A 26,253-nucleotide genomic window follows, 5' to 3' on the forward strand; every position below is an offset into this window, starting at 1 on the left:
ATCATCATCATCATCATCATCATCATCAACATTATCACTGAAATGATTGTTAAGTGATAATGTTCATGATGATGAGGGGGGTGATGTTTATTTGGGTATTTATAACAAACATCAGCACACATTTCTACTCCCCCCTACCTGCCCACTCCTGCCCACATCGGCGGTTCATTCTTCACTACGTGTTTAAACACACACACCTCCCTCCCCTAACTTCCCCCAGGCAACCCCAAGCTCCCCACGTCAGGCCACCTGCCCCCCCTGCCCCCTTCCTCCTTGCCTCCCGCCTTGCCTCCCCTCAGTCTCCACTGTTCCTTTACCCCCCCCTCCCCCCACACACATACAGCCCCCATAAGGAGTGTAGCCCCGCAGTAGCCCTTCCCGTATCTCGAGCCTCCTACGTCACCACTGCCGCTGCCACGGGAGGCCCCCCTTCCCTTGCTGCTGCTGCAGCTGTTACTGCTGCTGTTACTGCTGCTGTTACTGTTGTTGCTGTTGTTGTTGTTACTGTTGTTGCTGTTGTTGTTACTGTTGTTGTTGTTGCTGCTGCTGGTGCTGCTGTTGTTGTTGTTCTCGTCGGCCCTTGAGGACGTTGGAGATGTAGAACTCGCCAGCTCGGTAGGAGGAGCGAACCATGGGTCCGCTGGCCACGTAAAGGAAACCCATCTCCTGCAGAGGTAGTGGTGGTGAGGGAAGGCGGGAAGGAGGGGGAAGAGGCAAAGTGGAGGTGCATCATAGGTTGAGGTAGCTAGGGACACTCTCCGAACGCACCGTTACACCTCCTGCAAAGCCCCTCATACACACCCACACACATCTCCTCCGTCCCGCCCTCCCACACAATCCCCAACATCCACCAAAAACACATCTCACACACCCCTCACCTACCCTCAGTACCCATCCGGGCCCCCGCGCCCTCACCCACCTGCGCAAGTTGCTCGTACGCCTTGAAGGCCTCCGGCGTCACAAACTCCGAAACCGCCATGTGCTTCTTGGTGGGCCTCATGTACTGTCCCAGAGTCACCACATCCACACCGTGAGCCCTGGTGGCACGCGAACATGTGTGTGTATGTGTGTATGTATGTACGCACAAAGGTTACATCGACGTCAACGGCGACATGTGCGCAACCATTTCATATTAAAAGTCTAAAAGAGAGTATTTTTGAAAGAGTAAAGTACGGAAGTTTTGGATCCAGCAACACAACCGGGAAGTGAGTGGCCTCTCATATTGTCGTACGTAAACATGAAGGAGACCAACGCAATCTCTTCCAATGCCATGGGCCGGACGCGACAACATAACACTCCCGGAAAGGGGACAAGGAGCCCATGGTCGCTCAGGGCCACATCCCTAAAAAATAGCCTTCCTCTCTCCTCCTCCCCGTCCTCCTCCTCCCCGTCCTCCCTCCTCCCCGTCCTCCTCCTCCCCCTCGCTCCGTCCCTCTCCTTCGCTGTCCCATCCCCCCCCCGTTGTAGTACCTGAGCGTTTTGAGCGCATGCACCACCTCCTCCTGACTCTCCCCGCACCCCAACATGATGCTGCTCTTGGTCACCTACTCGGCGGCGGCGGCGGCGGCGGGGGAGACGGGGGGTAAGGCAATTGTCGTGTAAGAAGAAGCAGGGGATGGAGAAGTTCATGTGTGTGCGTGTGTGTTTTAGCTAGGGGGGAAATGAACGACAGGCGAGCGAAGCTGATGGCGAGTGCGGCTGAACGGGGTGGGGATGTGTTCATGTGTTTGGGGGCAGGGGAATTCATAGGATGCAAGGAAACCAGAAATGAACTGTCGGCGTCCAGAGGACAGGGGAAAAGGGAGGGGAAAAGGGAGAGGAAGTGAGGGGAAAATTCACACGGCAGCCACACGTCACATCACAAAACCATTCTATCCGTGTCGGGTGGGCAACAGCAACCTGTGTGCCGGTCGTGTGCGCCTCCAATACCCGTGTGCACACCCTGCATCTGAAATCGGGATTCACCCCGACCCCTCCTACCCCTAGGGGCCCCCTAGGGACATACACACGCATGGCATCATACACACATCAACAACGCAAAACGCACAGGGCACCGTACACATCGTACGTGTACACACATACGCACGTATCATACACACACATACGCAAGCTCGCCTGCGCCCCGAGCTCCTTGGCCCGTTGAAGCGTCCGAAGGCTTTGGGACCAGCCCGCGCGCCGGTCCCGTACGACACCCTGTACGACCAAAGACACGGCGTTTTAGGATGCGCAAGGAAAGTACTCGTGAGGTGCATGTATGTCTGTATGTATGTATGTATGCCTGTATGTATGCCTGTATGTATGCCTGTATGTATGTCTATGTCTGTTACGTGGAGGCGACTAGACCCGAGACGTTACCTGATTAGAGGAATGTGGTGCTGGTAGTTCCGACTCCCAACTCCCAACTGTCACCTACCTGTAACCGCTCAACGGTTTCTATGTTGTGCGCGTACACGTCCAGGCCGCTGTCCACAATGGTCTGTGAGGTGGCGATTCAAATTCCCCCCCCCCCCCGAGGTCGGGAGGGGCGTTATAGGGGAGGGGCGTTATACACAGAAATAAAAGAGGCAACGTCAGGACCCATCGTGTGGCCTCATTGGGGTTTGAGGAGAGTCGAGTCCAGTACAGTGGATTCCAGTCGAAGCTCTTCGAGTCCAGTCATAGATAGATACATAGGTCAGGCACTACTGGTAACGCACACGCCGTTGCCCCCGGGAGATCTCGGGATCGAGACCTGTCAGGGTCGGAAATCGTTCCGATGGTGGAAGGCAAGAGTGCCCCTAGTCGATGGACGGTGGTGACCTGGGATTAAGTAGACCTGCGCGCTGACCAGGAATGCAGTTGGGCCGCTGTCGACCCGGCAGATTCCGTTGGATGCTGGTGGTGGGTGCGGAACCCGAGCAATTCACTGAGAAGTCGGCTAGGGTGGCTGGATGAGGGTGCCCCGAAATACCAGGGAAGGCAGGATTTCGCCGGGTAGCTGCCACGGGTGAAGATGTGGCCCCCTTCCCCACACATCATACATAGATACATATATACATACTTATGCACACGCAGATGCACGCACATTGCTGTGCTCTGTAACCGCTATGCCATCCTCCCTCCCTCCCCACCATTTCACACACCTTGACGCAGTCCATATTGCCCTGGAAGTCCGGCACCAGCGCCTCCACCAGCAGCGACCCGTGGGTCTTTTGTTTGAGCAGTCGGATGGTGGAGGCGATGTGGGCGGCACCCCCGTCAGGAAGATCATCACGATCCACACTGAACAAACATACATACATTCGTACACAGCGGAGGGACGCAGGGATGGGTGCCAGCCCACTCACGCGCGGGCGGTAATTGTGTGTGTGTGTGTGTGTGTGTGTGTTTTCTAATGATCTTCGGACCCGCGATGAGGGAAATGCCGATTGTGGTGGTGCACGAATAACGTTCCCGAAGCGAGCTCCGTAATCACCAGCGACCTTGTAGAAATTTTCAAAAGAAATGTAGACGTAGCTTGAAAAAAATGAACCCTTAAAACCCTAAGTAGGTGTTGATTAGAAGAGCGTGATGTGAAGAGCCCGCAGAAACAAACGGAGGCGCTACAGCGGCCTACCGGGCCGACTAGGACTACTTGTATCTTGCGTCTTATGTCTTATGTATGTTACAAGTTACAAGTTCCGCATAAGTGCGGAGGTTGTCCGTAAAAGCCTGAGTGAGACCCGTGAACGGTAAACCGTTTTTAGTGCGGTTACGTGGTGGACCATCATCGTCCTCCCTCGTCCGCTTAAGCACGCAGCGCATGTATGTATGTATATATGTACGTATGTATGCATGTATGTATGCCGAAATCCTTTTAGGAAATTCCGCGCAAGAGAGCGCACACAGGCACAACAACATACACACTCCGTCAAGTCACCCCTGCTGCTTCCTTCTCTCGGCAATCAATTACCCTCAATTTCATAACAATACGGATGAAGATGTAGAGAATGCAGTTGGCTTTTTCCCTCCCCCGGCCCCGCAGCCCCCTCCAGAGCTGCCCGCCGGCCATACCCTGACAACACCCCCCTTTTACACTCCCCAGCCCCCGCACGCACCAGCCAGCCAGCCAGCCCCGCCACCCACCTCGTCAGCACCACGTAGTCCAGTCCCCATGCCGCAATCGCCTTGGACACGTTTTCCGGCTCGTTGGGGTCCAGGGGGGCAGGGGCCTTGGAGGTCTTCACCGCGCAGAATCTAATGGAGGGGCCCCCGGGGCCCGCGGAGGGGGGGGGAAGAAGGGGCCGGGAAAGGGGGAAAGACGAACCACAAACGAGTGAAGCTGCTGCCAGGGCAAGTGTGTACCAGACGTAGAACTGACCGAAAGGAAAAGGGGGAGAGGGGGGGGTATTGGCAAAGAGCAAAGAGCGTACTGGTCGAAAGGGGTTAGGAAAGCAGGATGCTGACGGCACTCGGTGGGACACACCAAGCTTGAGCGGAGCTGAGCCGCGGTCACCTGCTGCAAACCTCCCCAAAACCTTGACCAAAACACACAGACATACAGACACACAACCACCACGCACCTCATCCACAGCCAAGCCAGGGTAAGTCGAGTAGGTCGTGTCCTAAGGGAAGCTAAGGACGACCCACTCCCTGTCCCCTCCTCTTCCCCTCTTCTTCCTCCCTTCCCCTCCCTCCTCCTTCCCTCCTCCCCACCTGCACCCCCGAGTGCACGTGTCTCCCATCAGCATGATGGTGGCGGTGGCGGTGTGTCCGTCTCCTCCCCCCCAGCACTCGCCCAAGATTGGGACACCGCGCCTCCTCGCACACGGTAGACAACTTCAGCTCCCGGAGCTTGGCCTTGATTTCTGTGTGCGCGGTATGCGTGCGGAGGGTTGGAACGGGGGGGGGGGGAAAGATGAACCACGAACGAGTGAAGCTGCTGCTGGAAAGGAGGGGGTGCGGGTAGTGGAGTGGGGCAGAGGGGGGATCAGCGGGGGCGTTCTATCATGGCGCAGCAAATCGCGAAGAACGACCATTACCGACGTCCATGGTGGTTAAGGGCGTTTTAAGTGAGGGGGTAAGGGGGTTTTAACCGGGGGGAGAAGAGGGAGGCTAATGCCAAAGGGCACGTGTGCCTGTGGTGTCTGTCTGTCTGTCTGTCTGTATATGTGTATATCTATTATATATAGGTGTGCGACTCCCCCCCTGGTCCGCTCCATTTACCTGTGTATTTCTCCCCCCCGGGTAACTTGGACCGCTTCATCCAGTCGGGCTTCCGTTTCTTGGCCTTTGGCAATGGCACGTGAGCAGAGGAGGGGAAGGAGGGTGGAGCCAGGGGGGGTAGCACAGAGAGCGTCTTGATATTGGTTCAGAGGACCCGTGGCACCAAAAGAGATCCCAGCTGCCACGTGCGTGCGTGCGTATGTATATATGTATGCATGTATAGGTGTATGTGAACATGAGGGGGCCCGCTACTGGAGGAGACCTTCAAGCGGTCTCAGACCCCGACCCCAACTATCCGCCAACTACCCAGCCAACTACCAACCGGCAAACCACCAACCACCACCACCAACTTACCGTCCAGCTAGGCGCCTCCACGCTGTACTTCTCCGCCAGCTCTCGGCCCGTCAGGAAGTCGGAGAAGTCGGGACCTGACGTCCGCCGCGTCCAGGGAGGGGTAGTGTGGAGGGAGGCGGGAGGGAGGGGGTCCGGGAATTACATCATGAAGGTGATGATGATGCCATGCAATGAAAGGCAGTGCAAAAGTCAAAGCGCTACCTTCTCCAGGAGGTCCACAGAATGTGTGCTGGGACAACCAGTACTCATGCTTTGCGGCGCTTCGGAACAGGGGGAAGAAGGGCGCGGGTGTTTTTGGATGTTAGGTTTTCCATCCTCCTCCTCTTTTCCATGAGCCTCCATCGCCGGCAAGAGCCACCGTCCTCCCCATCTTGCCGCCCGCTGATCCCTTAGGGTTTTTTTGCATCTTCCCCACATCGTCACCCTCCCACCACACCATCCTCCCGTGCTTTTCCCGTCACCCCACTCCAACCCAAACCCTTTCTTATGGCCGGGAGCCCCGGAGGCACCTGGCCTGAAACCGTTTAGTAAATGCCCGATACGCCAGGAGAGGAGAGGAAAGTGGCATTGAGAAAGTTGTGAACATACCATTTCTTGTTTCATGGCACGGTGTACGACATCACATCACTTCAAGTAAGAAAACAAATTTCGCTATTATGATTTCCTGGTTTACCAAAGTTATATTACTTCAAGAAGAGAAAGAGATAACGAGAGACGTTGATGAACTTTTCCTTGCTCCCGCTATGACCTGTCATGTCCCAAACTTCCGAGCTGCCGCACCTCACCCCAGCCCACCACACCCTTCCTTCGCCGAATTGGGTTTCCCTTCTAGCTGGTACATAATTCTGTAACTTTTCAAATGCCCTGGTTTCTATCTGTCTTAAACGATCTTCCACGGCGGAAGGGAAGGGGGAATCGGATTATCCTTCCTTCTTTGCAAGCAGCGAAGGACCACTTGCCAGGACACCCAAGTCAAGGGTATCAAGGGCATCACTCCCTCTAGCGCCTCGCCGGGGTCCTCTCTTACCTCTCTTAGCAGCCCCCACTGGCCTCAACGACCACCCACATAAACCAATGGTCGAGGTGTCCTACCAGCGTCCCCTCCCTCCCCCCTCCCCAATCAATACCAGCCCCAGATATCCCTATCCCTCTGCTTCTACACCGCACAGGGTTTTCCCCCCACCCTTTCGCGCCATTTCCTTATGTTTGGGACCACCGCCGTAATCTGCGCGACTTGATTTGATTCGAGCCATGTTGCCATGGCTTTGTTCGTTTCCTGACAAAGCACGGGCAACACGGGCAAAGAGACAAAAATACGGGGCGTCCATCATCCGGGCGCGGGTCCGGTCCTGGTGGTGTCATTGCTGTGCTGTTGTTACTGCTGGTGCCACTGCCAACAGGTTTCTCTGGTTTCACCTTCCTCATCCTCCTCCCACACCGCTACGGACGGATCTTCCCATCCTGGATGCCACCCACTGCCACTGCTGTTGCTGAGCGGGAGAACGTGGAGAACCGGGATGCGGAAGCTGTGGCTGGCTGTGGTTACGGAGCTCGCTGCGCGGGTCGGACATACGTCATGATGAATGCGCTTACCTGCCAAATACGCCCATACTTGTCGGGAATACGTCGTCTACACGTCTATACACGCCCACAGCTAGCCGACGAATTTCATCTCAGACTCGCCCACCGCTGCAAAAACCATTATATGGTAAACAGCAGCGCAAAATCCAGCTCGTCCATTTACTTATCGCACAACGTCAACTCGGTCACCAACCCCCCTGAAACTCCTCTCATATACCCGATCGCCCATCCACGCATGGGAACCAGCCGGCAGCCCCTCGCGCACACTCTAAGCAAACCGCTCCAACCTGATATAGCATCGTTCCGTTGGGGTGCACCTTTATGTGTGTACGACATACGTCATAGATCAGTGTGGTACTTGTGGACAAAGCCGTTCGTTGCCATGAAGTTTTTTGCGCGTGTGCTTGCAGTTTATTGCGTGAAGTTCGTGTGTGTACCTTTCTTTTGCATGTCCAGGGCCTTTCCTCCCTAACTTAGCACCTGTTATTTCAAAAGCTGAGATCTTATCTGCCTGGCCTTGGGTTGCCAATACCTTGATTGGCTGGAGGGGGTTGGACTGCCCCTATGCCACGTACCCTGAGCCAGCTTCCTCCGAAAGGCTTCAACCGCCAGCACAGGGGGTTGTTGCTGGCCAAGGGGAGAAGGGGAGGGTTGAGCCGCAGGCGCTGCAGCGGCTTCCGCGGGCGCCTGGGCGACGCCGGCAGCTGTCGTGAGGCTGGCAAGGCCTGAGCCCGAAGACGCCAGTCGTGAGGACGTCGTTGCCGACGAAGCAAATAACGCTGCGCCAGCAAGGTTTTGTACCTGATATGCTAGCCATGGTGCGGTGGCGCGCACCAGATTGGTCGCTGGAAAAGCCATTTCAAATGGTCTACCTTGGGCAGCGGACCTAACTACCCAGTGGATTTACGTCGATAATGTTTTGCAAATCGTAGGAAATTCTCGCAGTAAACAACCAGCTGCACACGTCCTGGGTCAAATTGTAGGGTAACGAGACCGTTAGACTAGATGCGCGCTTGTGCACCTGTTGCCGCAAACCAGCCAGCTCCACACGCTTGTGTCACGTAAGGCCTATTGGTTATAGAAGTTGGATTTGGCCTTGGCTCTGAGAACGAACAGAACAGGCTTTGGCTCCAGGAGAGGGGCCGCGCCGTACCTGCATAGAAGGCTGGGAAGGCAAACCTGACTCTCTCTTTCAACTCCTTGTAGGGCGTCAGGGAGTTGCCAAGATGCCGAAGATAGGGTTCTACCGCAACTGTAAGCGGGCATGCTTTTTAGCTGGGGCGAGGGCGGCGGTCAGGGCAATAATCGGCCTTTTCTTGCGGTGGACGTAAAGCCAGAACCCGGCATAATTAGCATCCTTTATGTTTTAATCATACGAAATTTCACCACCGACACTACCCTGCGCCGCCCAAGTCGCCTAATGGAGGCCGCCAAGTTTTCATATATTATCAGGAGCAGCATTTCGTGTGCAGTTCTGAACAGATGACTGTTGATTTATTGTATAATTTGGCTTAACCCTTACATGGATCATGGATTGCCACAGATGGCAAGACGTTCAAGAAGCCCCGGCGTCCTTATGAGAAGGAGCGCCTGGACGCTGAGCTGAAGCTTGTCGGAGAGTATGGTCTGCGCAACAAGCGTGAGCTTTGGCGCGTGCAGATGGTCCTGAGCAAGATTCGGAATGCTGCGCGTGTGTTACTCACCCTGGAAGAGAAGGACCCGAAGCGTATCTTCGAGGGCAATGCGCTTATGCGTCGTATGAACCGCTATGGTCTCCTCAGCGAGAGCCAGGACAAGCTGGATTACGTGCTGGCGCTGACTCCCCAGGTGAGCCGCCGGCTTCGGCGGCATATTTATGCGAAACCGTGCTGCATGGATCAGCGCTGCCGAAATTGACTAATGCCTACGGCTGTTGCATGCGAACATATTGCAATGACAGACGGGTTGTGCGTTGGGTTGCGACCTCCAGGAAACACAGCAATCCACGCCACCTACAGACTGGAGGCTTGCGCGCTTATTATTTGGCTGTCTTCTCATGTTCACATACAGGATTTCCTGGAGCGCCGCCTGCAGACCCTCGTCTTTAAGCAGGGTCTGGCAAAGTCCATCCACCACGCTCGCGTGCTGATCCGGCAGCGTCACATCCGGTGAGGAGCTGCCTCTTTCTGTACTGATATTTGGGGGGAAGCCGTTGTGGCCGGGTCGGGAGGCGCTTGACGTGCTGCTCACCTAGGGGTTTTAGAGTTTTAGCACGGGTCGCATCCGTGTGAGGCGTGTTGCACGAGTGTGTTTTCATTGGGTTTTCGGTCAGTATTTCGCTTCTTAGAAGGAGAACTTTTGTTTCTGAAGAACGGTCTAGCTTTGGACCGCTCTAAATGACGGGGTACGGGCGTGAATGCTACCTGAGCAATTAAGGACACAATTGAAGGATATGTTTGATAACAGTGTTTGCTCGAGCACGTACTGCTTGGCTCCTTGACGTATTTGCCGTTCTGTCGCATCACGTCTCCCCAGCGTGGGCAAGCAGGTGGTCAACGTGCCCAGCTTCATGGTGCGCGTGGACAGCCAGAAGCACATCGACTTCGCCCTCACCAGCCCCTTCGGCGGCGGCCGCCCGGGCCGCGTCAAGCGGAAGAACGCCAAGTGAGTAGTATCGCCGGGTAAACAGGGCCCAGGATGGTTTTTGCCGTACAAGTTTGAAGCTTTGCGTAGCCTATCTTTGGAGAGTGAAGCCCTGAGCACTGGGTCACCTCCTGTTGTAATCATCTAATGCCATTGTAATATGTGGGAATCGTCGTTGAACACGTTGGTCGTGAGGCATGAATGAAGGAGCTATATTTGTAGTTTGTAGTGTAGGCAGCTGGCTCTCGATTGTCCGGCCCAATGAATTGGAGCTAATGGTTATGCTGCTTCAAATTCGCAGGAAGGGTGGCGATGGCGGCGACGATGATGAGTAAGCAATTTCAATTGCAGTACAGCAGTGAGGAATGCTGTAACAACCCCGGCCCGGTCATTTGCACCTGTGTCTAATACATTTCGTTGACGCACAAACACATCAGCTTGAGTGCCATACCGCAGCAAATGGACATTCATTACAACACGGCAATGAACATTTTGGTTGCTACGTGGAGTTGGGTTGTTTATGGGTACTGGAAGTCTCCATTTCGCAGTTATCGTACTTCCGTAGACAACTTGCCCAAAAACTTCTGACAACGGCGTTACTTATTCGTGATGGTTCAGGGTTCGTGATGGTTCAGGGAGCAGACAGTAACATGATATAAATACAGGAATAGAGGTCAGTTCTGTCTAAAGTCCTGTGCTTACATTCTCAGGCAGTGTTGGGTTACGAAGAGTACTTTGGCGAGTTTATTTCCCCTTGGAGAGCTCCTGTAACCCTATAAAGGAACCAATGATACATGATCTGTGAAGATTTATAGCCATTCGCTACATCGGAACTTCTCTCCACGTCTCGGCTATCACGCATGCACATTATGCGTGGCAAACATGTTTACCAGGCTTGGGTTTGCGAGCAGTACAAAACGTCCCCGCATTGACAAATGCCACATTTGGTGTAACGCACATTGACACAAGCATACCCTTCCATACCCACCGTTCTAATAAACAACGTAAATGAATGAATGGATGAGCCCAGTTAGCCACGAGCCATAACCTGCGAAACTGCATTGCGTGCTAAGTATGCACAAGCTACCATCAGGATAGCAGGCTGTACAGCATGTTCCCCCCAAGGCCTCCGCCACCAACAACCTGGCACCGGCCTAGCTTGACCAACGTATTGAGGAGACGTTTAGCGGATGCGCTATTCAGCGGCAGGGCCTCCATGTCGGCTGCGGAGAAGTACTTCCAGGCGTCGGCGGTCGAAAGGGGCCTGCGGCAGCACCGCCAACGAGGGGTTCCCGCAAAATGTATGAAAGGCAGTATGACTGGCTACATTCCAAATAAATCATGGGATTGTGCCAATGGGTTGTGCCAATGCGAAGTGCTCCCTGCGTGACAACCCCTTCGGGCCGTCGAGGCAGGAATACACTTTTAGCAGGAGTGCCGTTGCTCAACGGTGGCAAGTGTCCCATACTCCTGGTATTTGTGGAAAGAACCCCCCATACACTCAGCTACCGGTACCATACAATGTGATTGCCTGTTCGTCCCCATCCTGTTTCAGCACCTAGTAGCAAGTGTCTGCGCCAGCGCGCGAATGTGCCCATTGAGCACCTCCAGCGGGAAAGCTAGCTGCAAGGTGCCCGGGAGGCTGCGCCACTCCTCCTCACTGCAAAGCTCCATGGCCACGCATGGGGCAGTAGTGCTTGAGGCGGCAGCAGCCCCTGAAGGCAGCACGGCGCCTGTCGGCAGCCTGGCATGGGCACCGGCGTTCTTGCCAGGCGTGGGGATCCGCGAGGAGACCCTGCAGACGGGGACAAGCCACATGTCCTTCATTGCTGTGACGTGACGGCCAGATGTTTGAAGCACATACATCTTGTGTGTGCATTTTAAGCACATGTACAAACGTGCAAGAGTTTCATTTAACACAGTGCGTGCACACTGGGAGGCTCCGGTGCGAGGATAAACGTAACCTGACAGCTGGCCAACGCCATCGGACTGGCACTGCACCATTCATTTTCCTTTGCCTGTTAGCTCTGTTTCTCCTCACCACAACAAGTGGACCCGCGTCCAGAACGGCAGGCTTAGTGCGACATGAACCTAACTAAAGGACCCATGCTAGCGCATGCTTCGTGCATGGCCAATGCATTAAGGTCGTCTTTAACCGTCACCCGCCCAGTTGGGTCTAGCTTTCATAGCCGCACCGAGTTGGGCCACCGCCGAAGATGTCCCCCAAAGGGTGCGATGCCAGCCTGGCTGCGTTGGGTGAAAGAACGGTCGACAGCGGAGGCCCACAAGGGGCGCCGCAGCTACCCGGCGTCACAGCCGTCGGGGTGTTTGGGTTCGACACCGCGGGCGGCATCCCGAGCGTTACATCATCGGGGCCGCTGCCCCCGTCGCTGCTGTCGCAGCCCCTACCCGCCGACACCGGATGAGCTCCAATCCTGCTGCTGTTGCCGCCGCTTTCTTGGCCCCTGCGTGAGAGTGGAAAGCCGGGCCAGGCGCCGCCGCGGGCATCAGTAGAGCCAGGCCGTCGGCAGGCTTCCAGACGCAGCTGCGGCACCACCGGTGGCACCACCGTTGTGGAGGCAGAGGCAGCAGTGACGCTGCGGCTGCGACTGGGCATGCCGGACGCCGAAGGTGAGGCGGTCGCGGCTACTGCAGCTGTAACCCTCCTCGCGCGTCCTGGTGTTGTGCCGAGCGGCTCGATAGCAGCGGCCGCAGCGGCAGCGGCTGCTGCAGCCTCTAGCGGGGCTCCCCCGTAGGACCTCCGAAAAGGTGCGGCTTTTGCCGCGCTTCCCCCGCCCCCAACGGCCATGGCAGTCGAACGCGCCACCGCCATACGTGCTGCCCCTCGGGGCGTTGTAGGCTCGGTGCCTGTTGCCGTGCCTGCAGCTGCTGTGGCTGTGGTCGGGCTGCTGCTGTAGGTTTGCGGCACCCGGCCTGGTGTTCCGAGGCCCCGGATAGGCCGGGATGGCGTGCGCACCCCTGCGGCGGTAGCAGGCTTTGAGGCCACGGAAGTGCGAAGCAACGCATCATGCGCACTGACATCACGGCGCGGGAGGGCTGCGGCAGCCGCCGCCGCCGCCGCAGCCGCTGCGCTAGCGGTGGCGGCAACGCCATTGACGATTGGCTGTGGATGACCTTGCAACTCGTTGTTGCGGCTTAGCCGGCTTGGGGTTGCAATGGACGTGCTGGGCTGTGCAATCAGCGCTGCCGCGGCTGCCGCAGCCGCCGCTGCCACACGTGAAGGTGCTGGCGACTTGGCCCTCACAAACGGCGCCAGATCCCCTTTTGCCGCGGGACTTAATCCGCCCATGCTCCTGCGCATGGGTGTCAGGGCTGCCTGGCCTGATTCTATCCATTCGCGCTCCAACCCCGCCATTTTCTCTGCAAGCAACTTGTTGTGCTGCTCACGGTTCGCACGAAGCGCTGACAGCGGTGTCGCACACCGCGAGGTGGGGCCTGAGCCCGTCGCCATTGCCTGCAGGTCCCGATCCGGTGTGGAAACTGCCGGCGGCGGCAATGGCGGGCGTGGGCTCAGCGGAATGCGGCTGCCGACAGGCTGCTGTTGCTGCCGTTGCTGTGAGGTTAGTGGCATCTGCCTCTCTGACAGTGAGGGACCCATTGGCAGGTTCGCAGGCACGCCTGCGGTGCACCGACCAAGGTTCAGCGGCGGGACGAAGGGCTTCAACGGCGCAGGGGCTCCGGGCTTGCAGATCAGCTCCTCATGCAGCGCGAAAGTGCCACTATCGATCGATGGTGGCGGGGGGGGCAGCGGCTGCTGACCGGTTGCGCCCATTGCCTGGATCTGATCCAAATTGTCTCCGGCTGCTATCCTGCTCTTTACCTCCTCGACAGCAACCCGGCGCAGCCCAAACGGCGCCAGATCGCGCATTGATGCCGTGAGGTCTGCGGCTGTGGAATCCGCCAGGCACGCCAAGTCGAAGGATGCTGCTAGGGAGACTGGCCCGCGGTCCTCGTCAGACTTGTCCTCTTGTCGGTTCAACTTGGCCAGGATCTTGGCAGTCTCTGGCGAGATTGGCCGCTCCGTGCTGAGGGAGCCGCGGTTGGCGGCGCCAGCGACGCTGGTAGCGTGCTGCACCATAGGCTTGCCTGCTGAGGCTTGGACGGCTGCGGCGGCAGTGGCGGCTGGGGAGGCCAGGCAGGTGGCGCAGGCAATGCGGGAAGGCCGGAAACCGCAAATTGGTGAGTGCAATGATGGTACCGCCAAGGCGAGAGGCTGGTAGAGGCGGTATCATTGTCAGGGGCCAGCCTCCGTAAAGCAGCTGCATGCCCAAGCCTCCCTTGAAATTCTGCTGCGTCAACTCGGAGTCCCCAACTCACGCCACAGCGAACACTTTCATAGACGCTCCAAGTGAGCCCAGGAAAAAGCATGTGAGGTGAGGACTTTTCGCCGTTCAAGCTGCCTCACGATGTTGGCCCATGTACGGGATTTCCTACTCAAAGCGGGCGCACCGATATCATGAAAGGCATGTGCCGCTCATTGGCCCTGGCTTCCTTCCGTTGCCCACTGTAACCACCACCCCCCAATCCCAGATACTCCGGAATAGTGGGTCGCACCGAACTCCTAGCCCACGGCCTTGCACCCGATACCTGCACTTAAGCTGGCTGCCTGCATACTCATCAAGATGCGGCTTTTGCTAGCCATGGCCCCGGTCGGGCGCACATGGCCATACACAGCGCCCACGACCGCGATGGCATCAGCGCCCGGCGGCAAACGCGGTTGCTGCTGTTCCTGCTGCTGCTGCTGCTGCCGCCGCGGAAAGGTGGTATCCCATTCCTCTTCGGATGTGTCCTTGTCGGCGGCGGTCTCATGTTCACTGGCATAGCAGAACGATGATCCCTGCGAGAGGATGGGGCCCAGGAGGGCTCTGCGCAGTACGCTTTCCGAACTGACGGTAGAAACAAGCGGATCTACTCTTCCCACGCCCTGCCGCTTCCACATTGAAAGTACTGTCAGTGCTAAAACATCGTACAGACGCGGAAAGGTCCGAATGTGCTTCGCCTAATGAGGCTCCCTATGCTCCATGCAGCGTCACCATTGCACTGGAGTAGGTGGAGAGGCAATTTTCTGGTGGTAAATCCCAAGTTGCCAGCATGCGCTGCACGGCCTGTCGTGTTGCAACTCGTCTTTAGTGTAGCCGTCGAAGTCGCTGCTATTCCTGAAACTGTGCATGAGTAGGCAGTTCAATTACTAGAAAAGTCCCATAAGGACCACCTGTGCGCACTATTCTCTAAGAGTCATGGTTACAGCGACAACCTTACCCCAGCTCCTTGGTCATCAGCCTTACCTTGCGTTGGATCTTGTTGGTTTGTTGGAAGAGAGCAGAAGGGCCCATACCGCCCGCTGTCGACGGCACAATGCCACGCGCCTTGCGGGCGCTAGCAGCCGCCCCACCTCGCAAGTCAGTCCTGTAGCTGTAGTCCGCCAGCTCTTCTTCCTCATCGTCGCTGCTGCTACTGCTGTCCTGCACGCCAACCTTGTCACCTGCGCGGGTCGATAGGATGGTCGAAAGAGATGAACCTCAAACATGTGCAGAAGCCCGATTGGTTTGCGCACGCGGGCAGACATGCTGGCATTCAACGAAATTGATGAAGTTGTTCGAATATAATGTGGTCCTTACGTCACCACCGCTACCCTAAAGGTCGTATTACACACAAAAGGTAACACGGAGGCCTAAGAACTAGGCAAGAAAAAAAAATTTGGATTGAGGAGGCTGCCAGGCGGTTATGTGCAACCCGCACGTGGAGCCGTGGAGGAGACGAAACGCTGCAATGGGAAACATGGGTTATAGCAGGGTGTAGCAGCTATTGCAGGGTTCGTCTACCAACGCGAAGCCAGTTGCTAAGGAGGCGCGGACACACCGCCAAGACGAGCCTTGATGGCGGCGACCACCTCTGCAGATACGGGGTTCTCGGGCTCGATTACAAGGGCCGGAGGCTGTCGGTAACCATACTGCTGCAGGTGATCCTTCAAATTATCAAGGGTCTTCCGATTGGCCTGGTACAAGGCTAGGCAGTGGCCCAAGAGCTCCTGTGGCGGATTCGATTTAGGGTGGGCCGGTGTAGCATGATGACTGACTTTTGGCGGGAGCGAAAGGGCAATGTCGGCTGAGAACCACATGTATGTGCTTTTGCAGCATCGCGGGCTGCAAATTTAAACCTGTGGCATGCACATGAAAGTGATGATTGTGACACGGCCACGGCCACGGGCCACAGGGTAGCGTGTCATAAGTTATGGGAACCGAAGACTTCTTAAAATGATGGCTGAGATTTGCATCACAAACCGAAATGGCGCGCGTTTCAGCGCGTCCTTTGGGGATGCGCAAGATGGCGACTCGGGGGGTTACCGTGCGTACCCACCTCGAAGGAAATTGTTTCGATAGTAAACCTCTCCAAGTTCTCAACTGCAGTCGTAATGTCGGAGACCTCTTCTTGTATTCCTGACAGTACTTCTCGAAACTCACTCACTGCACCCAGAAGAGGGAATGTGTTCGCTTGGTTCATGAAAAGCCACATGCCTACGCTCCCACGAGCCCTTACATCTTATGCATGGCTTGTCCTGCGTTGCCCTGCTTAGGGAGGCCACGCCATCATTCAGCTGCTGGGTGACCCGACGAAGGTCGTCCGCAAAACGCGTCACAGCCCCACGCAGGGCACGGCGCTTGCTCTTCATTCCTGAGCCTAGACGTATAGATTCTACACGTTGGCGGTGGATGAAAGAAGGTTTGAAACTTTGGCGGAACCCTGCGGAAATGTTACAGTAATACTGGTGTTACGGCCACATGAAAAACTTTGGAAGGCGCAGCCAGTGCTACGTAGCCCTATTTACCGAAACCGTTGTGTTAAGCGCAGGGTCCGCAAATCCTCACTTCATCGCAGCTGTCTATCTACTGAAATCCAACGACTGACGTACATTCCCTTCATCCTCTTCCGAAAAATGGAGTTGCTTCAATGTAACTGTCTATAAACTTCTTCTCATAATAGCTGGTGTTGCACGAATAACTCACGGACACATATTTCAACTTTGACGCAGCACATCGTCTACCTTCGTTATGCAGGCATCTTTATCCGATTTGCTAGCTTACCTGGGGACAGCTCCTTTTAGAACAGCATAAGGTTATTGTTTGTTATTGTTTTGCTCGCATCGAGAAGAGTTTTTATTTACTTAGCATAGCGACACCATTTTGGGGAGTTATTTGCAGTTAGGCGACCGCTAAATTATTCGCAGAAAGCAGAGCGTCCTGTAAAAGCTTGCGGTGGGCCGCGGCCCCGCGAAATCATGGCCGGGAAGCCGCCGCGCTCATTATCAAGACCACGTAGTGCAAGCGACAGAAATGAAGGCGAGAGCGTCTATGCGCTTGGGAAACTCGCTGGTACAGCCCATAGTAATGCAGCACCCAAGGTCAAAGTGTACAACATTGGCCCGGAGCCACCGCCAACACCTGGGGCCGGGAACCCGCCCACGCCCAAAGGAGGCTCTGCCTCTGGGCCCAGGCATCGGATCAACAGCGCTGGAGACAGCTCTCAGGTTGGTTGGACTCAGGCAAGGTGCTTTGGGATATTGGGAACCACACAGGGCCTACGGTTGTTCGGTACACCTTCCCCTTGCACCGGACAAGCTGGTGATGTTTACATCGCCCAATGGAGCTAATCTGTGTAGGCTTATAACTCCTGGAACCACATCATGCTTTGGCAATGAGATTCTGTCCAGTCCATTTTGATGCGGCCCATCCAGCTAATCACCACCACGGATGAGGTATACTTAGCTGCCCTGCGGGGGTCGCACACTGGGCGCCCTTCTTAGCATGTGCACCCGTACAGCAGGACGCTAGCCCTCTTTGCGATGCTTGTTATGAGCTATGGGTCTCCTTATCTGCAGATTGAGAACCTAATGAACCCTGTTCGGGGGCTCCGTGATGCGCAAGCCCGCGCCGGGATCACCCCAACGAACCATGCGAGGAATAACGCGCAAGCAGTCCGCGAGCAGAGCCAGCTTAACGCACTCCGTAAGGCAGCCGAGGGCCAGGAGGAGAGCGGCAGCAAATTAAAGCTTCCTCCAGGTAAGCCCTACCTCGGAAAGGACGCACAGGCTGGATAACAGAGGTCCCATAGTTATCACTGCCATAGCGCTATTTCCAGCACAGGTGCATGGGCCCCTCCGCTTGCCTTGGTTTGGGTTTCGCTACGCGTAGATGTTAATGGGAATTAGTGAAGGACGAGCAACGTCGCCTTGTAGGCTTTCGCACGGAGAGGTGACATCAGGGGTACATGCCGGAGATTCATGGGCTTTGGGCGATCTCTATGGTTGGCATTCTCATACTCGACTGAGCACCGCCCGTCATGTACACGCAGTTCGAAGCTCGTCCGCGCCGACGCAGCGGCCGGTGCAGCGGCGGCCTAGCAGTGGCGGCCGTGACTTCGTGAACGAGAACAAGCTGGGCGCGGTCGCGCCCGTGCGGCCACCGCGGCCAGAGAAGAGGGACTCTGGGGAGAAGTACCTGAACAAGAAGGATTACGGGCAGGTGCGATCTGGGTGATGTTCCAAGTATGGCTAGGTTGGGTTTGGACATGGGGTGGCTGACGGCCGCCCTTATGGCCGGCCTTTGCAGGGTGGTCCAGGGCCGAGGCGTGGGGTTAATGTCAGGCCCGGACTGCGGCGAGTTCAATGAGAGACACCTATTTACGGAAGGTTTAGGTGGTGCCGTGTGCGGGGCGGTGACTGACACCAGGGATTCAGGTGTAAAGCCTTTTGCCTTCACGATAGGTGCTGTGAATTCGCGCTGGATGATGGCTTCACTCTGAATGGGCGCAGTTGGCGCCTTGTACGGGGATTCCTGAGCGTGTCGACGTGTTGCTGTTGCCGCCGCACTCCTCTCTTTGGCGCCATTGCCCATGATCCTTGCTTTGTGGCCGCTGTCCCCGTGCCCCGGTTTTCCTAAGACTATTTTGTGCTGACTGTCTTTCCTTGGTTGTTGCCATGGGGCGTATTTGCTGTAGGTGCCGCAGTACCTCTTAGAGCGGAAGATGCAGATGGCTGCAGATGCGGAGGCCGCTGCCCGGGCCAAAGAAGCTGCGCTCATCCCTCCAGGTACGAGCGGCATGTGTAGTTCTTATTTGGTTCAACTATGTCTGGGAAAGCATACGTCTGGCATTATGTAGTGCTGACAATAAAACAGGAGGACAGCGCCTTTGATGCTGAGTTTTTATAAGCTGCCGGCGTCCTTCCTCGTCGCTTCTAACCTCCACGCCCTTCCCCTTATTGTTGCCTGTAGGTATGCGACTGATGCCAGAGGAGGAGCGATTAGAAACGCTTGAGTTGTTGAAAAAGAACCGCGAGGAGGTCGAGCGCGCCATTCAGGCGTTGCCCCTGCGCATCGAGACCTTGTCAGCTGTTCGTCGCAAAGAAGAGCTTGAGCGGCGGTTAAAAGAGATAGAGGATGCTTTGAAAATATTTTCGCGTCAAAAGGTTCTTGTGCACGTATGACTAGGAGCTGCCTGCTGTTCGACAAGAGCAATGCTCGCTCGCTAAGCAGGACAGACGTAGAATTATGCCAGGCGTTTTTTAAAGTGTGAATTGCGAGCGTTTTATGTCAGTTCCCATGATGCAATCAACGGGCAGATGCTGCGAGGTCATCGCGCTATAGGTGCTGGGCGCTACGGGCTATGGCTTGTAACGATCATTGCTTATGATAATATCCTACAGTTTGATGTGAAACGCTCCGGTTATCTTGGATACAACGAACATGGTGGTTGGTCTGGACGTGCCGTGACATGTGAACGTTGTCACATCCTCACTAGCATATGGTTGTATTATCGTTTGAAACATCGCGGTGAACATATTGTATACTTATTGGCAACTATCTATGTTGTAGACTTTCCTCTTCAGCAATTGCGCACTATGCATGGCCCCAATGCTAACGCTGTGGAGCCAACTATACAAGGCAGCGGTACCATTTGGATCTTAACAAGCTTTTTTGATTGTCACCAGTCAACTTTCCGCTCTTCTGACAGCAACAAAGTGCAGTCATATCTGGGCGGAGGACTGTAACGGCGCAGCGTGATTTCTACCGATTGACAATTGTTAACCTTCTACTGGTATGGACCTGTTGCTTGCTTAGGGAAGCGTTTGCGAGCGGTTGTCGCGGCTTTGTACATAACCTTCTGGCTGCCTTTGGACAGGGGGAAAATATTGGCGAGCTCTTGTGATGTTTCAAAAGATAACGTATTTTTACGCTTGGTAGCAAGGAGATTTACGCAGGTGGCGTGTGGCGAAGGAAACGAAGGGAAGAATGCAAGGGTAAGATGTTGTGGCCCATACTCCCGATGTTGCACTAGCAGGCCATCATCTAAAGGAGTACTGTTACAGGTATCCTCCGCGCCTGCTGGCGCTGTGTGAAAGGTGCCCTCCGGTCATGCTCAACCGCGATTTCTGGTGAGAGTGAGGATCAAAACGTCGTCGACAACACAGATTGTCGCAGTTTGAGTTGTCACGTCAGTGGGCACCTGTGCGTCCTTGGGGTACTGCTGTGTTTACGTTCTATTGTTACAATGATGATAACGACTATGGAGCTGCAGCGCGTGTCAACATTTGCATTATCCGTCTTATCATGGTAACAGGTCCATCAAGGACTTTGCAATGGTGAAGGAGGTGGGCAGCGGCGCGGCTTCAAACGTGTACTACGCGATATGCCGCAAGAGCACGCAGCCGGTTGCGATTAAGATGTACCTGAAATCGAAGCTTAGCAAGCTGAACAGGCGCCAGGTGCGTTCGCGGTTGCTACCAGCGTGAGAGCCCGTTGCGCCCACTGCTTTCACCGCACGGCTCGTAACCCCTGAATTCCGCGGCCCAACCGCAACCCGCCGATGCGCGTTGCGCCGCCCGGAGCACCGAAGTTCTGTTTTTTCATGCCTCCCCGCTCTTTAAGTGTCCATTCTATGACTAGCCGGTCGGATCAGGCATGGATAATGGTTTCCGATTCCAGCTCATGGTCTCTTACACATCCGACGAGCGTTGGCAAAGATTCCTCACCGCCCCAAGTTTGTTCTCCAGAGTCTGCATTGACCTCCCCCTTTAAAATAAAAGCTCAGCGTGTCTATGGGCCTTCCAAGTGGCGCTGGGAAAGCTCAGTCCATACCATTCAAACACGCTGGACCCAGCCCAGAAACGAGCCGAAGTTTAGAAGCTTAACCCCATCCGGCCCCTCTTTTCCGGTGATCTGTAGGTGGAGCGAGAGATTAACATCCACTCGTCATTGAGCCATCCAAACATCATTGACTTTGTACGTGGAAGGCTTGGGGGGGGATGGGGTTGGGGAACCGTAGGCTTGGGAGGGAGGGCGAGAGGGAGATGGGGAGGAAATAGGCTACCAGCAACGTCAGGCGGCAGCTTTGTCCGCTGTGGCAGAAGCGGAGATGGCGGGAGCTCGATGTCTTGCGGGTCAGCCGTGTGAGGGTGCAGTGGCGGCAGGAGGAGTGCTGGTGAACGGGAAGGAGGGGTGCCGTTTCCATCTTTTCACGCCCATGGCAGCTCCATCCCGCTTGCCGCACGGCGTCCCTGCATCTCTGGGGGACCTAAACGTTTGGGTGCGAGCCGAACGCGTCCTGGTCTTTGGTCAGGGTCTTTTTTTCTGCTAGCGGCGTGCGCCGAGGGGTGTGCGTGTATTATGCGGAAACGCACACAGGGGACCCAGGCAGGCGCCCGCGTTAGGGGGGAAAGACAAGCAGCGCGGAAAAGAGAAGCAACTGGGGATTATCGGAAGGCGGCAGCTTCCGTGTTTGGGGTCGTGACTCGTACCTAAAAGTTGTTACCCATTCATAGCTCAAAAGGGCTCTTTTGTTTTGACCTGCGTGGATGGGCGCATAGGTTAGGCGTCGGTGGCGTCGGCGTGTGGGGGTAAATTCGACAGCTATGCGTTGACCCTGTTAATCACGGTGGCTGCACAGCTAGGTATCAAATAGTAGCGGGACCGCGCCCGCTATCTGGGGTGATGTTGTTTGGATGCGGGGCGATGGGGCTGGTTGAGTGCCGTATGGATCAGGTCGGGTCGCGTCGGGACGCCCCGAAGTAAGCAAGTCAGCCTTGGATAGTTCAGGGTGTTGTACGCTTTAACAATATAAGCGAGATGGTGATGTGTCAGGGTTGGCCGTGGGTGCTCTGTCGTTGATGTGGCTTGGCTGCTGCCGCTCGGTAGGTGGCAGGCCCTGCGGGACGAGGTGTAAGGGAGCCAACGAACAGGAGGCATTCCTTGCTGAACACGCCAGAGTTTAGCTTCCAACTTCTTATGCGGTTTGGAAGTTGTGAGCGATCCTCCTTCCTGGGGCCCCAACATACATGTATATATACATACATACATATATACATACATACATACATACATACATACATACATACATACATACATACATACATACACACTCTCGCTCATGGATTATGGATTAATAAACACACTCACACCCACGGACGACGTTCCAGCCAAAGGCTGCCTGTGGCTCAGGTTATGAAGACATATGGACGATGTTCTACCCCTCGTACCGCATGCCTTAGGGTGGCTGGTTGCTTTGTTAAATATTTTGTCGCCGTGATTGTTTTGTTCGCAGTATGCAGCTTTCGAAGACGACGAGCGGATCTACCTGGTTCAGGAGTATGCGGCCGGGGTGAGCGCGTGGTCGTGCCTGATCGTGTATGGGGTTGAACGTGTGACGCCTGATCACCTTGAGTTCTAGTTTCCCCCAGCAAATCTGGTTGCTGTGTAGATAGAAAAGCAGCCCACATCGTCTTTTTGCCGCCTCGGCCACAACAGGGGGACCTCTTTGACGATGTAAAGCGTCGCGGCGGACGCCTTCCGGAACGAGAAGTCGTGCAGCACGTGCTTTACCCGTACCTCACCGCGCTGTCGTACCTTCACGAGCGCGGCATTATACACAGGTGGGGTGAGGGTTGCCCCGGGATCCGGTTGCGCTGCACGACCTGCGCGCGCGCGTGTATGTGTGTGTGTCTGTGTGTGTGTGGCCATTGGCTGCGCTGGCCCAGACCCCGATGAATTCCACAGTGGGGCTTCCTGGTCACGTGCCCTGCTTAGGCTTCAAGTCAACTACCTCCTGTCTCCCATCCCATCCCTCTCCACCTCTTCCATCTGGTCCTTTTTTATTTTTCTCTCCGAAACCTGTCACGTGGTACAACACCCATCCACGAACTTGGTTTTAAACGGTTCGCATCTTATCCTCTCCGGTTTGACCAAAACCCAGATCCAATTTGATCGGACCTAAACTGAATCCCCGTTGAAATCCAAAGTATTAAAATTTAAATTTACTCCTCGCAGGGATATCAAGCCTGAGAATACGGTCTTCACTCGCGAGCGGGTCCTCAAGGTGACGGATTTCGGACTTGCAATTAACGCGCGCACGGAGCGGCCCGTGACTCGCTTGGGCACCTTGGATTACATGGCGCCCGAGGTAGGTCGCGGGGTGGCAATTGTGTGTGTGGGAGGGGGAAAAGAGAGTATGGTTTGACTTGCGGGGTCCCTTTCCATTGCTTTTCGTTAGGTGGCCAAGTCATCATAGGCTATATATCTTTTTCCTTTGGTTTTTTTATCTCGTCCGCTTCCTCAAGTCTAGCTTGTGTTCTTTCCTTTGGCTTCATTTTTTTAGTTTTTAGTTAGTGGTGGTGAAGGACGGTAAGGTATTGCGGATTTCATCTCCTTTGGTGCCCTCTTGTATTTTCTTTACCCGCGTCTTACATGTTTTCCTCCCTTCGTGTTCTTCTTCATAATTTCCTCCTTCAAAGTCCCCTTCGTAATCCTCTTCTCTTCTTCAGGTCCTCCGCTGCCCCGACAAGCACTCCCCGGAGGACAACAAGGACCAGTTGGATCTAGTGTACGACGCCTCAGTGGACGCCTGGGCGATGGGGGTGCTGGCGTACGAACTCATTGTGGGCCGCCCGCCCTTTGGCATGGTGAGATCGATTGGCGGTTGGTGGTTGGCCGGTGAAGGGGATTTGGCCAGAGTGTTGTCAATGTCGTTTGTAGCACGGGCGACGGGTGCGCAGCTGTGGTGGATTCCGGATTGTTTGCGTTGAATGTGAGTCCGAAGGTCCTTAGAGCCTGGGGTCTATTCGCGAATACGTGTTGTGTGTTTGACTTTTGGTTTCGTCCTGTGAATATGATTTGCGTTCACCTTTCTTCTTTGCATGTATGTTACTTTCATACAGTCATCTCCCATTTGACATGTCCCCATTGAGTTTCGTCCTTTCCCGATTCGGGTCCGTCTTGTTTCTTGTCCGCACCCGCGCCCTCTTCGCTCCTGCCTCTGCCGGCCGACCCGTCCGTGAAGAGCTGTCGGGAAGCCACCATGAGAGCCATAGTGGCCGCCAGTCCCTCCATTCCCGACTGGATGTCACCCGCAGCTGCGGACTTTATCAGGTCTGCGCTGCAGCGCTCGTCCTCCAGGCGGCTGCCCGTACAGCAGCTGCTGCAGCACCCTTGGATTATGAGCCACGTCGGGCACATCAGCGTCGCCAGGTACGTTTTAAACCGGCTGCTGCAGGGCGAGGGGCGCGTGGTGCGGGGTGGGGTCGGGCAGGAAGGGAAGGAGAGTGGGAGGGAGGGAGAAGGAGGCGAACGGGATGGAATGGGAACGGGGTGAGGAGCAGGTTTTGCGGCTTTTTCCACTTGCGGGACGACATTCTAAGGATGGCATTTAATTTGTGAATTGCCTTTCGACTTCGTTTACAGGTCCGTTCAGGTTGCGCCGGCAGCCCGGAATCTTCCCTGTGGGTCGGAGGCGGCGGTGGCGATTGCTGCCGCTGCGGCCGGCGCCACAACAGGCGTTGGCTCCGGCGCCGCTGCCGGGGCCGGGGAGCCTGTATCCGCGAGCTCGTCCAGGTCCCTCTTCTATCACCCAGGTGGGCCCTATAAACACCTCGTGGCGGCGCCGCAGAGCTGTAGCTCCGCCTCGGCGAGTGAGCTGGGTAGCGGCCGCCCTGACGGCCTTGGCGGCGGTGGCACCATCACGGCTGCCATGGCGTACGGCAGTGACCAGCGGCCCGCCAAACGGCAAGTTCAACGCTGTCAGAGCGCGTCCTTGGAGGCTGCTGTGGGACTCGTTGTTAACGGTGGTGGTGCAGCAGCCGCCGCCGCCGCTGCCACTGCGCTCTCGCCGCCATCCGGGCTTGTTGCGCAGCAGGGCTCGACTGCGAACGCGCATATGCACGTTGACCGCGTGCACGATCAAGTATCGTACTGGGTGGCGGACGGCAACCGGTTTAGTCCGGACCCGATGGTCGGACTCGGTAGCGGCGGTGTTGGTGCCGTACAGCAGGTGCTGCAGCTGCAAAACCCACAGCAGCTGGCGCCGGCGGTGGCGGCGGTGACCGCCGGTAGCACTGCTAGCCCAGTAAGCAGCCCGATGGCTCTGGGGCGCGCCCAGGACTTCTACCAGTCGCAACTTGCGCGTGCTTTCACCGACGCCGCCAGCGGTGGCGGGGATCTCTACGGCGCCAAGGCCGCACAAAAACGGACGGATTTTCCAACGTTAACGGGGGCGATGGCGACGCAGCAGCTGCAGCAAGAGCAGTCGCTAGAACAGCTCGAGCAATCTTACCAGCAGCAGTTGCAGTTGCAATACAACCAGCAGCAGATGATGTTAATGTCGACATTGGTTCACCACCACCAACAGCAGCAACAGCAATTTCAGCAACAGCAACAAAATGCTGCCGAGCAGCAGCAGCAGCAGCAGCAACAGCAGCAGCAACAGCAGCAACAACAACAACTTCAGCAACAAATAATGCAGCACCAGTTTCTGTTATTTCATCAACAACAGCAGCACATATTGGCGGCGACTGAGGCGCAAAGACGAAAGCAGCACCAGCAGCAGCATGTGGATGGCGACTCGGCATCGGGGTTCGGTGAAAGCACCGCAGCCGGCGCCATTGCTAGCGCCTCGCCCTCCGCCGTCGAGCCCCCGGTCCCGCCGCGTACGGCAGCCGACTATTACCGATCTCACCTGGAGGATGCTCCTGTAGTGGGCAGCGGTTGCCGCACCTCCCCGGGCCAACGCGCCCTGTCACGGTCCTTTACGGCGCGGCACGCCGGTCGTACGGCAAGCAGCAGCGCCGGCGTCTTGGCGGCGGCAGCAGCCTCCGCAGCCGCAGCTGGGAACAGTGCGCCAGGCGTGCAGTCGCCCGCGGCGGCGCGGCTGCTCCGAAACGGCAGTAGCAGCAGCGGAGGTTCGATGAAACGGCGCACCCCGGATACGCACGACTGGGACTTTCCGCTACTGCCGGCGGGGCAATCTGCACAACAGCTACAGCTGCAGTACATGCAAGTTCCTAGGTCCGGTGCTACAGCTGGAGGAAGTGCAATGTCCGGGTCGCCGCTTGGCCGGAACTCCGACGCGTTCGCTGCTGCTGGCGGCGCGGCGGCGTACTTCACAGGCACCGCTGTCGCAGCGGCTGCAGCCGCTACAGTAGCGGCGGCGGCAGCATCGGCCGGCAGCGGT

The 26,253-nt window shown here is 56.2% G+C and overlaps 4 protein-coding genes across 4 annotated transcripts; 2 read left to right on the top strand and 2 right to left on the bottom strand.

Annotated features, from left to right (window-relative positions):
- Positions 1-630: 630 nt before the first annotated feature.
- On the bottom strand, positions 631-7,148 carry VOLCADRAFT_99442 (uncharacterized protein; the record flags this gene model as incomplete). The annotated part of the gene is made up of 11 exons (XM_002958195.1): positions 631-666; positions 920-1,037; positions 1,471-1,544; positions 2,414-2,476; positions 3,123-3,261; positions 4,105-4,334; positions 4,675-4,826; positions 5,185-5,248; positions 5,539-5,612; positions 6,955-7,028; positions 7,132-7,148. Coding segments are annotated over 11 exons (1,041 nt in total), but the record flags the coding sequence as incomplete, so codon positions are not given.
- Positions 7,149-8,314: 1,166 nt separating this feature from the next.
- On the top strand, positions 8,315-10,527 carry rps9 (component of cytosolic 80S ribosome and 40S small subunit). Its single transcript, XM_002958176.1, has 5 exons — positions 8,315-8,373; positions 8,663-8,946; positions 9,169-9,266; positions 9,634-9,762; positions 10,043-10,527. The coding sequence occupies exons 1-5, from the start codon at positions 8,346-8,348 to the stop codon at positions 10,074-10,076; spliced, it is 573 nt and encodes a 190-aa protein (XP_002958222.1). The 5' UTR covers positions 8,315-8,345; the 3' UTR covers positions 10,077-10,527.
- A 303-nt stretch (positions 10,528-10,830) lies between these two features.
- On the bottom strand, positions 10,831-16,432 carry VOLCADRAFT_99445 (uncharacterized protein; the record flags this gene model as incomplete). The annotated part of the gene is made up of 9 exons (XM_002958196.1): positions 10,831-11,005; positions 11,300-11,536; positions 11,937-12,286; positions 12,719-13,884; positions 14,350-14,599; positions 15,048-15,244; positions 15,622-15,790; positions 16,120-16,226; positions 16,300-16,432. The coding sequence occupies 9 exons, from the start codon at positions 16,430-16,432 to the stop codon at positions 10,831-10,833; spliced, it is 2,784 nt and encodes a 927-aa protein (XP_002958242.1).
- Positions 16,433-20,377: 3,945 nt separating this feature from the next.
- On the top strand, positions 20,378-24,399 carry VOLCADRAFT_69208 (uncharacterized protein; the record flags this gene model as incomplete). The annotated part of the gene is made up of 7 exons (XM_002958177.1): positions 20,378-20,521; positions 20,982-21,038; positions 22,357-22,413; positions 22,560-22,684; positions 23,079-23,223; positions 23,621-23,710; positions 24,088-24,399. Coding segments are annotated over 7 exons (930 nt in total), but the record flags the coding sequence as incomplete, so codon positions are not given.
- Between the last annotated feature and the right edge of the window lie 1,854 nt (positions 24,400-26,253).

Source organism: Volvox carteri (assembly GCF_000143455.1).
Source record: "Volvox carteri f. nagariensis unplaced genomic scaffold VOLCAscaffold_88, whole genome shotgun sequence".
Lineage (NCBI taxonomy): Eukaryota > Viridiplantae > Chlorophyta > Chlorophyceae > Chlamydomonadales > Volvocaceae > Volvox > Volvox carteri.